The 13203-nt window shown below is 33.9% G+C and overlaps 1 protein-coding gene across 1 annotated transcript; it reads left to right on the top strand.

Moving 5' to 3' along the window:
• Nucleotides 1994-8439, top strand: LOC109709372 (exocyst complex component EXO84B-like). Its single transcript, XM_020231582.1, has 7 exons — nucleotides 1994-2411; nucleotides 3185-3282; nucleotides 4031-5072; nucleotides 6132-6644; nucleotides 6983-7171; nucleotides 7258-7379; nucleotides 7698-8439. Exons 1-7 carry the CDS (start codon nucleotides 2229-2231, stop codon nucleotides 7858-7860), a joined length of 2310 nt encoding a protein of 769 aa, XP_020087171.1. The 5' UTR covers nucleotides 1994-2228; the 3' UTR covers nucleotides 7861-8439.

The following is a 13203-nucleotide window of genomic DNA, read 5'->3' on the forward strand; positions in this document are numbered from 1 at the left end:
GTATCTGAAACTTATCCGAAAGATGGGGTAAAATGTGAATTTAAGTTCAGCTACTATTAATACATAGTTTTACTTACCTTAGGCAAAGCCATTGACACCCATAGTTTTCAGGATGTTGTGATTGTCATCTGTAAATTAAAGATGCAAAAAATGTTGTGAATCTTCGCTTCAGGGTTAAGAACACGAAGTGCTTATTAGTGGGAATCGAGCATCATCCTTTGACAAGCACATGGCCACAGAGGCCACTATGTCTTGTCTCTTCATATGCAAGTCATTTTGCCGTAACCAGATGCTCTCTACTTTTGTGTAAATAATAATAATAATAATGCCTATATATATTATCCTCACTAAGTAAGCCGTAGCTAATCTCACATCCATTAATTTTATGGACAATACCAGTTAGATGTGGAAATATGCTTTTTCCAGGAAAACAAAAAACAAAAAAAAAAAAAACGAAAAGGATTAATGAGTAACTAGTTCTTGAAATCTCAGTTAATTTCTTCTCTCTGAATCTTTTTAGTTGGATGATCAAAATTACTTTTTCTCTTTGGTTTAAATTTTAGCTGCTTTTGATTTTGGGCCTTGAAATTTAAAAAACTAATTTTAAAAATCAGAATCAGATTTTGAAAACGAGTTTGTCAAACATGCTATTAAGTCGAAAATCACTTTTGAGCCCAAAATTATTTTTCAAAAGCTAGGCCAAGTACCCTCTTAATTACACTCTCTACACTATGCTTTATTGTTATTTTCATTTGCTATATTATATATATATATATATATATATATATTCAAAAACACTATTGTATTATTGTATTTTATTGATCTCTACATTATATTTTAGATTTTATTTTATTTTTCTACCTTATACTATTTTTTCTTTTTCATAGATATCACTATAAGAAAATCGAATCCAAATCTGACAGATTTTAAAAATTCATATTCGAATTTGGCTAAAAATTCGAAACCCGAACGCAAACTTAAACCTAAAAATTCGAATCCGAAACAATTATTTATCTTTATCATATTTCAAAATATATTACATTAAATCTAAATTTTTAAAATAAAAATTTAAATATAGTATCAAATATTTATATTATATAATATAAAATCAATTCAAGTTCGGTTTTGGATCTGATGCAGACAAAATTCATATCCAAATCCAAATTCCTAGAGTTTTTGTTTTCTATACTTACAAAATTGTATCCGTTTAGCATCGAATAAATCTGCCTCGTTCGACTTCGGGTTCATATTCAGATAAAATTTTTAATATCTGTATCCATTAACATTCCAGCACCAGAGGTTCCAGTTTATGGATGACATGGTGAACCACGTCTACTGAATAAGTTCTTCTCACAAGCTTGACCATTCCTCCGCAGCCAAACGAACAAACTATTCTTACCTGAGGAAAAGTAAAAAACGTGTAAGAGAAGAAGACCATTTTATTAACAATTTCGTAGCCTTTTAATTTTGAACTTATAAATTTATCAAATAATTCAATAAAAATTTTCTATTCAAAAAATTCACTAATTAATCAACCGTTTTAATCTCATGCCTTATCTGTAATTTTGTGTAACTTCAAAACACAAACAATATTATTATTTTTTCCTACCAATTATAATAAATTTTACATTTTGTGTTGGAATAAAAGAATTATATTTACTTTTGTTTCAAAATTTTAGAAAATTACATATAATACAAGCAACCAAAAGAGTTGTACAGTTATTGATTTCGATTGAGGAGTGGGTCTAATTGTTAAAATTCAAACTAAAATTGATGGAGTCTTTGTATGATATTTTTATTCTTAGCCTTTTTGCATTAAAAACTTTCTAATTTTGCAATTTTTTGTTTGAATTTATAAACTAGGTCTTTTTTATTTAAAAAAAAATTGAGTAAATTGATTCTCTGTTCAAAATACGGCTAAAATATACGTTACAAATAAGATGAATTTTCATTTACGTTTGTAATATAAAATATAAATAAATATTAATTGCGTAATAATTCACATTTTCGCAAAAAGAGTCCAAAATTAGAAGCTTCAGAGCAGGAGGTGTCGAAGGGGGAAGGTAAGGTCGATCGATCTCACTCCCTCGCTCGATCGAATCGGTCTCTTCTCCTTGCGAAATCGCGTCGATTCTCTTCGGGTTCTTCGTGATTCAGCTTTAAGTTTCCTTTTTTTCCCCTTTTTTTGGTTTTTTGGGGGGTTTTTTTCCGGGATTGAGAGCTCGGCGATGGCCTCGGCGAAGTCGTCCCGGTCGCGGCCGACGGCGCCGGCGAGCTCCGCCGCCGCGGTGGGCGGCGGCGCCGCCGTGGAGGGCGGCGCGAATCTCACCGACAAGCTGAAGATCTTCAAGACCGAAAACTTCGATCCCGACGCCTATGTGCAGTCCAAGTGCCAGTCCATGAACGAGAAGGTCCCGATTCAGCTCCCTCTTTGATCGATTTTTGTGTAATTTAGTAGTTTACTGCAGATTATGTGTAGTTTTCGATCGATTTGTTGCTAAAAGATTCAATTTTTTAACTGTTATCCCCTTCCCAAATATACGAGAATTGAGAGCTCTTTCTTCTTTTTTTTGTGTTAAAAAAGGTTACAATTTGATCTTTTGGTGAATCCATTGTTGGTTAGTGGATTCAATTGCATTACGCAACTGGGAAGCAATACTTGTTTTTGGATTTTTTTGATCAAATTTGTTGATAAAAGGTTCATTTTTCAGCTGTTATCACTTCCCTGAATATGAGAATTGAACACTTTTAACTTTATGTTTTGTTCCAAAGAGAAAAAAAAAAAAAGAAGGTTGCTATTTGATGTTGTAGCGAATCCGGTATTGTTTAATTAATTTGATTGCATTCCGCAATTGGAAAGCAATATAATCTCATCAGGTCTTTTTGAGTTTTTGATTGGATTTATTGCTAAAAGATTTCATTTTTCAGCTGTAATCCCCTCCCCAAATTTGAGAATTGCGAATATAATATCTTAATTCGTCCTTTGTATTATGCTCTGCATATTCATTCTTGTAGCTTCTTATGATGTTTATACACACTAGCGGCTTCGCATAAACAGAGCTTCTCGACACCTCGTTAAACTCATGTAGTGCATTTTACCTACTTAAATATCCATCTACTCCAGAAACATTTGTGGCGCGAAATGCAACTAAAGGTTGTTGGATATATTTTCACTTTTGTACAGGAAATCAGGCACTTGTGCTCGTATCTACATGATCTGAAAAAGGCTTCTGCGGAAGAAATGCGTAAAAGCGTCTATGCTAACTATACAGCATTTATTAGGTCTGTATCGAATTGTACTAACACTTATTAGCCTTTCTTCCTACAATAGTGGCAAAGTTTGATGCTTCTTTGTCAACCACTTGATTAATTATTTATTGTTGTCTCTACAAAGGTTCCCATGATCTCTAAATAAATTCTATGAGTTGTAAATGTACTTTGTCATCTACCTATATTAATTCTGTAGATTTAGAATGTTTGGCAGGAACTTTCTTAGAAAACGTTCTTATTTATATCTTTAATGTTTTTTTTTTTTGATGGCTTGTGTTTATTGTAGAATTCGTCCATTTTGATGAATTCTGTGAGAGTTTATGTTCAGTAGCCAATTTCAAAAATATCATTGCTGTCAAGATTATGGGAGGATAGCCTGATGGAGGAATGAGCTGTGTATTTTTCTATAAATGAGTGACATTTTCCTGAGAAGATTGACATTCTAGTATATTAAATTATGTACTACTTAAGATTGCATTCATACGGCTTCAGTTTGTGTGGTCAGTACTTCCATACGGCTTTATGATTTTACGTACCGTATGTCGAAGTCGCAATTGATGTTTTTCCAAAAGTTTGACACTGTTGTTACTTATTGGGTTTAGCTACTTGAGTAGGACGTAAGAGTATGTAACATGTAGGAATGACTAGTGTGTGAGCTAGCGGTGGTACGCAAGTCTACCTCGTCGAATAATATGTTTACATCTAGTTTGTTAAAAGTATTAGAGGATGTTGAATTGATCTCATTTTCACTAATAAACAGAACATCGAAGGAAATATCAGATTTAGAAGGCGAGCTTCTATCCATCAGAAATCTGCTAGCAACTCAGGCAGCTTTAATTCATGGTTTAGCAGAAGGAGTAAACATTGATTCTCTCACTGCTGGTTCAGAAGGCTCTTCAGAAGACGATTTCACAAGTGCTCAAGATCAAGAACCCTCGGATATTCAAAAGTGGGCATTGGAATTCCCTGATTGGATTGACGTGTTGCTTGCTGAGAGGAGAGTGGAGGAAGCTTTGGATGCTTTAGACAAAGCGGAGCACATAGCATCAGAAGCAAAACAGAAACAGACCCTAACCACAGCAGAAATCTTATCATTGCAGAATACTATTTCTGACCATCGCCAAAAGTTAGCAGATCAGCTTGCCGAGGCTGCGTGCCAGTCTTCAACTCGTGGTGTTGAACTGCGTGCTGCAGCCTCGGCTCTTAAGAGGCTCGGGGATGGGCCTCGCGCTCACACTCTGCTTCTTAACGCTCATGATCAAAGGCTTAAATACAACATGCAAACTATTCACCCGACGAGCACTTCGTATGGAGGAGCTTATACTGCTGCTCTCTCGCAGCAAGTCTTCTCTGTTATTGGTCAGGCTCTTAGCGACTCTTTAGAAGTCTTTGGCGATGAGTCATCCTACATGTCTGAATTAGTATTATGGTCCACGAAACAGGCGGAAACCTTTGCACAGCTAGTAAAGAGGCACGCATTAGCTTCTTGTGCAGCTGCTGGGGGCTTGAGAGCTGCTGCAGAGTGTGCTCAGATAGCTATTGGACATTGTTCGTTGCTTGAAGCTCGTGGGCTATCTCTTTGTTCTGTTCTTCTGAAACTATTCAGGCCCAGCATTGAACAAGCACTAGATGCCAATTTAAAGAGGATTGAAGAGAGTACTGCTGCGTTAGCAGCTGCAGATGATTGGGCACTCACTTCTCCACCATCTGCTACACGTACATCTACTAGGACTACTACAACAAACTTGGTTTCCCAGCCGAAACTATCAAGCAGCGCACACCGCTTCAATTCAATGGTTCAGGTGGTATCTATATTCTCATTTAGGATAGCTGCATGGAATGGAATTAACAGCTATCTTAGAACCTTTTTTTTTATCCTGAAAAAAAAAAAGGGTTCACATTTCCGCGCTAACTTTCCTATGTATTGCTATCTTTGTAACGTTTTAGCTGTTTCTTAAAGGTTAGAAAGTGTCTTAAGGTGTGAAAGATGGTGAAATTTTAAAATCTTCTGCTTTAATCGAACCAATAGCTTAGTATAAAATTTGCCATTATAAATCTTATTCCAACTGTGACATCATGTAATTTGCTGGCGTCCATTGTATGCTGGCTCTTAAAGAATTTTCTGAAAGACTTGCGCATATCCTCCTCATGTTTGTTTTTTTTTCCCCGCTGTTGATAAGTAGTCCAAATTTTTTGTAGACATAGAACTTTTGGCTTTTCTTTTGCGGAGTATTAAACTGTAATTTTCTGTATTTCTTTTCTTTCTATTGAGATTAAGTTTGATAAAAGTTTTATGCTTTCCTGCCCTGTGGTGTGTACAGCATTTCTGTTATGTTGGTTCATTTCCATATGAAGCCCAATAAATATTTGTTTCGTATTTATTTTCTTCAGCGATATCCACCTAATGTTATCTACACTTCATTTCTGTTATGTTGGTTCATTTCCATATGAAGCCCAATAAATATTTGTTTCGTATTTATTTTCTTCAGCGATATCCACCTAATGTTATCTACACTTCAAACTGTTTAACATTGTTGCAAAACTGAACATGCAAGTGTATCGTTTGTTTTCTAATCCAAATATTTGTGGGATGTGGAGCAAAATCAAATATAGAAAATGGAAGGTATACAATCTTTTTGCTGAGGATATACCCCTCTATGTAGCTGGAGGAGAAAAGGTTCATGAATTTAGTGGACTACGTTCAAAAGTTACAATTAAACTGTCTATCAAATTGTTCGAAACATTTTTGAGTATTTCCGAGTGAAAATAAATTACCTGTTGTGCGGGTATTAATGTTAATGTTTCCTGTCTTAAATATCTATTGTAGACCAACTATTCTAATTCCAACTTATTGCTTGCAGGATTTCTTTGAGGATGTCGGGCCGCTCCTGAGTATGCAGTTAGGTGGCTCGACCTTGGACGGCATTCTTAAAGTCTTCAACTCATACATTAATTTGCTAATAAATGCACTACCAAGCTCCATGGAAGACGAGGCAAATTTGGAAGGTTCCACAAATAAGATTGTTGGAATAGCAGAGACCGAATCTCAACAATTAGCACTGTTAGCTAATGCATCTTTATTAGCCGAAGAGTTGCTACCTCGAGCGGCCATGAAACTCTCACCTCAATATACTAGTGGTGTGGACGATCCTCGTAAAAGGGTTGCGGATAGACAAAACCGTGCACCTGAACAGAGGGAGTGGAAACGAAAGCTGCAACGTTCCGTTGATAGGTTGAGAGATAGCTTTTGTAGGCAGCACGCTCTTGATCTTATATTCTCAGAAGATGGTGATAGCTATTTAAATGCAGATATGTATATTAATATGGATAATACAGTTGAGGAGCCGGATTGGGCTCCCTCCCCAGTCTTTCAGGTGATTATCCTTAATTCTGATATCTTATCCGACCTTTCTACTTGCACTTAATTTTATTTCTTTTTCCCCCCATTCCCTTTTGTTCTAGCTTATAGTCAGCAATATAGCATCAATGCTTAAAACCAACCTCAGGTCAAATTATAACCGGAGAGGCGGATATGTAAATTTTATCACCCAGTTTGAGCACGCCAAGAACGTTCCAAATCTTTTCTCTTTTTCTTTTCTCTATCAGAATATCTTCTAAGTTTCCTGTTGTTTTTATGTTTGCATTTTCTTTCTGAATCACGTTGAATTTTATATCTTATGAATTCTTTTTGTGTTGTTGCGGCTGCGTGCAGGAACTATATGCAAAATTGAACAGGATGGCGAACATAGCTGCAGATATGTTTGTCGGCAGGGAAAGGTTTGCTACCTTGTTAATGAAGAGACTCACCGAGACAGTCATTTTATGGCTTTCTGGGGACCAGAGCTTTTGGGAAGACATCAAGGAGGGACCAAAACCTTTGGGTCCCTTTGGTCTTCAGCAGGTATTTTCTCTCTCTCTTTTTTTTTAAAAAAAAAAAGAAAAATTGCTGTCAAATATGATCTGCTTAGTTTGTTTCTTTTTGTGTAGTTTTATTTGGATATGCAGTTTGTGATCCTTTTCGGACAAGGTCGGCACGTGCAGCAAGTGATTTACGACATGATTGATAGAGCTATGGCTGCATTTTCTTCGACTGGAATGAATCCAGACAGGTAATACCTGCACCTCTTGGTCGATTTTCAAGCAATACATTAGTTCTTAGATGAACAATTTAGGAAATAAGAGATAACAAATACTTGTGCTGAATTTCTTCGAATATTTCCATCAGACAAAAATATTTCATTTTTCATTTCGATCGAAAGAGAGAACTCCCTGCTACTGCTCCAGCAATTTCTTCTCTGATGATTTTGGAGAGCAGTGCATGGCGGCAGTTCCGGCAATTAATCTTTCTCACCAGTTAAATTTTTACTTCTTTTCACATGATAAATATTCGTGTTAAGATATATTTTGCTGTTTCTCTTGTTCTATAGTGTCCTCCCTAGTGATGATTGGTTCATCGACGTTGCTCAAGAAACTCTCAGTAGAATAAGTGGTCGAGCTCAAGCCGCCAACGGAGATAGGGAGCCAAATAGCCCTACTGCTTCTGTTTCCGCACATTCCATGTCTTCATTTAGATCACATGGTAGTTCTTAGTGTGCAGTTTTTTTTTTGTTTTTTTTTTTCTATTTTTAGGGAACTTGGGGGGAGGGTAGTTCATATACATAATAATATCCCTGCAAAATAATCTAGTTTACATCAATGCTCCTGAAATTTTGAATTTTTTTTCGTATGTACCCCCACGAATGGCTGCTTCTTACAAAAAGGGCCATTAAATTGGGGAGTCATTCAATTCATTAGCAGAAGTTTGGAAGTTTTGGAACATTTTGTATGTGTGAGAGTTTAGTTGTTGTTAAGGGGCATATATAAACATTCAGATTCTGCGGGGATATATATAGGATTTTATTTTTTTCTTTGGTAGGTCCTTGTATAATAAGCAGCGGTTCATTTTATTATTATTTTTTTCTTTGGGGTTGTTTTCCATTTTTGTATTTTGTGGTAGCATAGGTCATAATTGGTCACTTTGAGTAAATATCTAAAATATAATTCTTGGGGTTTTGTATGTAAATTTCCATACCAATATATACAGAGTCCAAACTCCATGCATTATTGTATTCTTTCATCAGCTTGTAATTAAGAAGTGATTAGTAATAATCAGAATATATGCTTCATTAATGGAGAATGAGTGGAATATTTTGATTTTGAAATTTGTCGCTATTCGGTGTTCAAAACCAAATTTGAATGACTATAAGTTGTTGATCTGAAGAAATTACAGAAAGTTGCAAAATCGAAAGCATTTCGGCTGTTTCGCAAATTTGCAAAACATGTGGACCTGTGTGTATAAATGCCTGCCTACTTAAATAAGAGAATTATTTAATACAGCATGTTCAGAATCACAAAGTGAATCTTCTTGTTTATAAAGAAAACTTTCTTTTTTATTCTTCTTGTTTATAAAGAAAACTTTCTTTTTTATTTTTTGACTATAATTATTTGTTTGTGATTTTTCTCTCATTTTGTTATTTTATGATATTTTTCTTTGTTGAATCAAACAGTTTAATTCATTAAATAGGAGTTTAAGTTGCTGTTTCAAAGTCATTTCAATGATGGCATTGTTGCCTGAAAAGATTTATAAGTAAATTTAAGGTAAATTATACTTTTGGTCACAAACTATTGAGTGTTGTAATGTTTTAGTCCTCGAACTTTAGTTAGTTGTAATTTCTATTTCGAATGATCAGACATATAATATTTTAGTCATCGGACTTTATTAATTATTGCAATTAAATTTCACGACTCAATTTTTTTTTGAATAAGTATTTAATGAATTACTAATATCAAAGTAATATAGTATTGTAATTATTGTTGCATCATCAACTAGGATATTGCTATAATTCAGAAAGTTTGAAGACTAAAATATCACATATCTCATAGTTCTAGCTAAAAATTTACAACTTACTAAAATTTGTGGACTAAAGTGTCATGCGTTTCATAGTTTGAGCTAGAAATTACAATAAATTAAAATTTGAGGAGTTAAGTGTCACGCCGCTCATAGTTTAGGACCCAAAGTGTAATATATCCATAAAATTTAGAAAAATACTTCTTGTACACTCCAAAAGGAGAGGTAGATCTTACACCCGTAATTCTAGAATTGATAAAAATTAAATTGGTTTTTAGTAAAAAAAAAATAAAAAAATTAAAGTGATAAAAATGATCTTAAAATAGAGTGGATGTATATTTAGGGTGTACCTGTAGTGTTGCTCTAAAAATTATCTTTTATTTTAGAATTGTATTTAATCAACACGGAAGAAAATTAAGCAATGGAACATACTTAATTACTTTGATTATTTGAATGTTTCAAAAGCTCAAAAGTTTTTTAAAAGTTTTTATCCTCCTATGCTATAAAAAGATTGTAGAATTGCCCCCAGAAAAAAATGCTTCTTATAATAACATTAAAGCAATAATGATAACAACAAATAAGATGATTGTTTACATAGTGATTACTTTAGTTCGTTTGCATGCAAATGGATCAAGGTTGATGGCGCTCCCGCTTCGATCTGTCGCGAATAGAGCAGTATATAAAGACTAAAACTAAAAAAAGTAATCCAACTCGAATCCCCTCAAATTCGCTTTTACAATAGAAGCGCAAAGGAATTCACTCTCGTCTCGATCTGCCCCACAAAAAATAGGATAAAAATTAAATCGCCTCGGATAACCCGCTAAGAAAACTTGTGGATCCAAGAGGTGGCTAACCTCTCCGGCCTAGAGGTGTCAGCAGGTCGGATTCGGGGGTGGATTTTCAAAAATCCGAACCCGAACCCGACTCCAAACCCGAGACCCGAACCCGAATCCGAACCCGACGGATTTTAAAAATTTATATCCAAACCCGAACCCGATCAAAAATTCGAAATCCGAACCCGAACCCGAAAATTTGAACCTGAAATAATTATTTCTTTTTTCAATATTTCAAAATATATTATATTAAATCTAAATTTTTAAAATACAAATTCAAATATAACATCAATTTTTTATATATATATTATATATAATACAAAATAAATTCGGGTTCGAGTCGGGTTCAGGTCGGATTCGGATTTGGATTCGGATCTGGTACACTCAAAATTCATATTCGTCGGATTTCTAGTTTTGATATCCATATCCGAATCCATATCCATTTAGTATCGAATATTTCCGTTTTATTCGGATTCGAGTTCAGATAAAATTTTGGATATCCATACCCATTAACATCCCTACTCCCGACCCCAGATCCGTCCCCAATTGCATTCTTATGCACAGCGATGAAGCGAAGTATATATGCGACTATTTAATGCCGGCCCCATTCTTGTTCATCTCTTTATACCTGTCACAGAAAAAGCCATCCCCTTCTTTGAACTTTCCTTTATTCCCTTCAATGCATGCAATTGGCCAACAACCAAGTCTTTTCTTTTTCTTTTTTTTTTCTTATAATAGATATGTCAGACGAAAAAATCTAGCAAAATAATATGATAATTTTATGTTAAAATAATATTAAATTTTTTTTTTTTTTTTTTTTGNTTATTTTTTGACTATAATTATTTGTTTGTGATATTTCTCTCTCATTTTGTTATTTTATGATATTTTTCTTTGTTGAATCAAACAGTTTAATTCATTAAATAGGAGTTTAAGTTGCTGTTTCAAAGTCATTTCAATGATGGCATTGTTGCCTGAAAAGATTTATAAGCAAATTTAAGGTAAATTATACTTTTGGTCCACAAACTATTGAGTGTCGTAATGTTTTAGTACTCGAACTTTAGTTCGTTGTAATTTCTATCTCGAATTATCAGACATATGATGTTTTAGTCATCGAACTTTATTAATTATTGCAATTAAATTTCACAACTCAATTTTTTTTTGAATAAGTATTTAATGAATTACTAATATCGAAGTAATATAGTATTGTAATTATTATTGCATCATCAACTAGGATATTGCTATAATTCAGAAAGTTTGAAGACTAAAATATCACATATCTCATAGTTCAAGCTAGAAATTTATTAAAATTTACAACTTACTAAGGTTTGTGGACTAAAGTGTCACGCGCCTCATAGTTGGAGCTAAAAATTACAACAAATTAAAATTTGAGGAGTTAAGTGTCACGCGGCTCATAGTTTGAGGACCCAAAGTGTAATATATCCATAAAATCTAGAAAAATACTTGTACACCCCAAAAGGAGATGTAGATCTTCCACCCGTAATTCTAGAATTGATAAAAATTAAATTGGTTTTTAGTAAAAAAAAAAATTAAAGTGACAAAAATGATGTTAAGATAGAGTGGGTGTATATCTAGGGTGTACCTGTAGTGTTGCTCTAAAAATTATCTTCCATTTTAGAATTGTATGTAGTCAACAAGGAAGAATATTAAGCACTGGAACATACTTACTTTGATTATTTGAATGTTGCAAAAGCTCAAAAATGTTTTAAAAGTTCTTATCCTCCTATGCTATAAAATGATTGTAGAATTGCCCCAAGAAAAAATGCTTCTTATGATAACATTATAGCAATAATGATAACAACAAATAAGATGATTGTTTACATAGTGATTACTTTAGTTTGTATGCATGCAAATGGATCAAGGTTGATGGCACTCCCACTTCGATCCGTCGCAAATAGAGCAGTAAATAAAGACTAAAAACTAAAAAAATAATCCATCTCGAATCCGCTCAAATTCGCTTTTACAATAGACTCGCAAATAAATCCACTCTCGTCTCGATCTGCCCCACAAAAAAAGGTGGATTTTCAAAAATCCGAATCCGAACCCGACTCCAAACCCGAAATCCGAACCCGAATCCGAACCCGACGGATTTTAAAAATTCATATCCAAACCCGAACCCGACCAAAAATCCGAAATTCAAACCTGAACCCGAAAATTTGAACCCGAAACAATTATTTCTTTTTTCAATATTTCAAAATATATTATATTAAATCTAAATTTTTAAAATACAAATTCAAAATATAACATCAAATTTATATATATATATATATATATATATATATATANAAATATAACATCAATTTTTTATATATATATTATATATAATACAAAATAAATTCGGGTTCGAGTCGGGTTCAGGTCGGATTCGGATTTGGATTCGGATCTGGTACACTCAAAATTCATATTCGTCGGATTTCTAGTTTTGATATCCATATCCGAATCCATATCCATTTAGTATCGAATATTTCCGTTTTATTCGGATTCGAGTTCAGATAAAATTTTGGATATCCATACCCATTAACATCCCTACTCCCGACCCCAGATCCGTCCCCAATTGCATTCTTATGCACAGCGATGAAGCGAAGTATATATGCGACTATTTAATGCCGGCCCCATTCTTGTTCATCTCTTTATACCTGTCACAGAAAAAGCCATCCCCTTCTTTGAACTTTCCTTTATTCCCTTCAATGCATGCAATTGGCCAACAACCAAGTCTTTTCTTTTTCTTTTTTTTTTCTTATAATAGATATTTTTTTTTTTTTTACTGTATAATTATTATATCGAATAGAAATTCAATGAATATACTGATTAATTAATTAATTAATTAATTAATGATTATTATTTAGCTAGTAGTTGAGTACAGGCTAGTTAGTTTTCAGCACCACAGAACATCTTTACTTGTCAGTCATGTGATGCAAACTGCTTTGAATCAACCCTCATAAACAGAGGGTTACTTGCAAGGTTGCACCATTGACCTTTTCTGTGTTTTGATGTTAGCTTAGAACCATTTAAATTCTTATTAATTTCGACGAATAGATCGCGTCAACGCAATTAAGTTTTACTTATATAGATTATAGTCATAGTCTGATAGCTCTTGAAAACTCTCGGCATTAAAATTTTTTTATATCTTGAAAAATTTGATGGCAGTCAGTTCCAGATTGACACAGACGAGCGTCGGGTGCTCAAAAAGAGATA

The sequence above is a fragment of the Ananas comosus genome, linkage group 4 (genome assembly GCF_001540865.1).
Source record: "Ananas comosus cultivar F153 linkage group 4, ASM154086v1, whole genome shotgun sequence".
Lineage (NCBI taxonomy): Eukaryota > Viridiplantae > Streptophyta > Magnoliopsida > Poales > Bromeliaceae > Ananas > Ananas comosus.

Excerpts from the sequence above, each read along its gene's own strand:
- LOC109709372 (XM_020231582.1), top strand. The coding sequence starts at position 2,229 with ATGGCCTCGGCGAAGTCGTCCCGGTCGCGGCCGACGGCGCCGGCGAGC. Across the intron at positions 3,283-4,030 it reads AACTATACAGCATTTATTAG|AACATCGAAGGAAATATCAG; the intron begins GTCTGTATCGAA and ends ACTAATAAACAG. Across the intron at positions 7,172-7,257 it reads GTCCCTTTGGTCTTCAGCAG|TTTTATTTGGATATGCAGTT; the intron begins GTATTTTCTCTC and ends CTTTTTGTGTAG.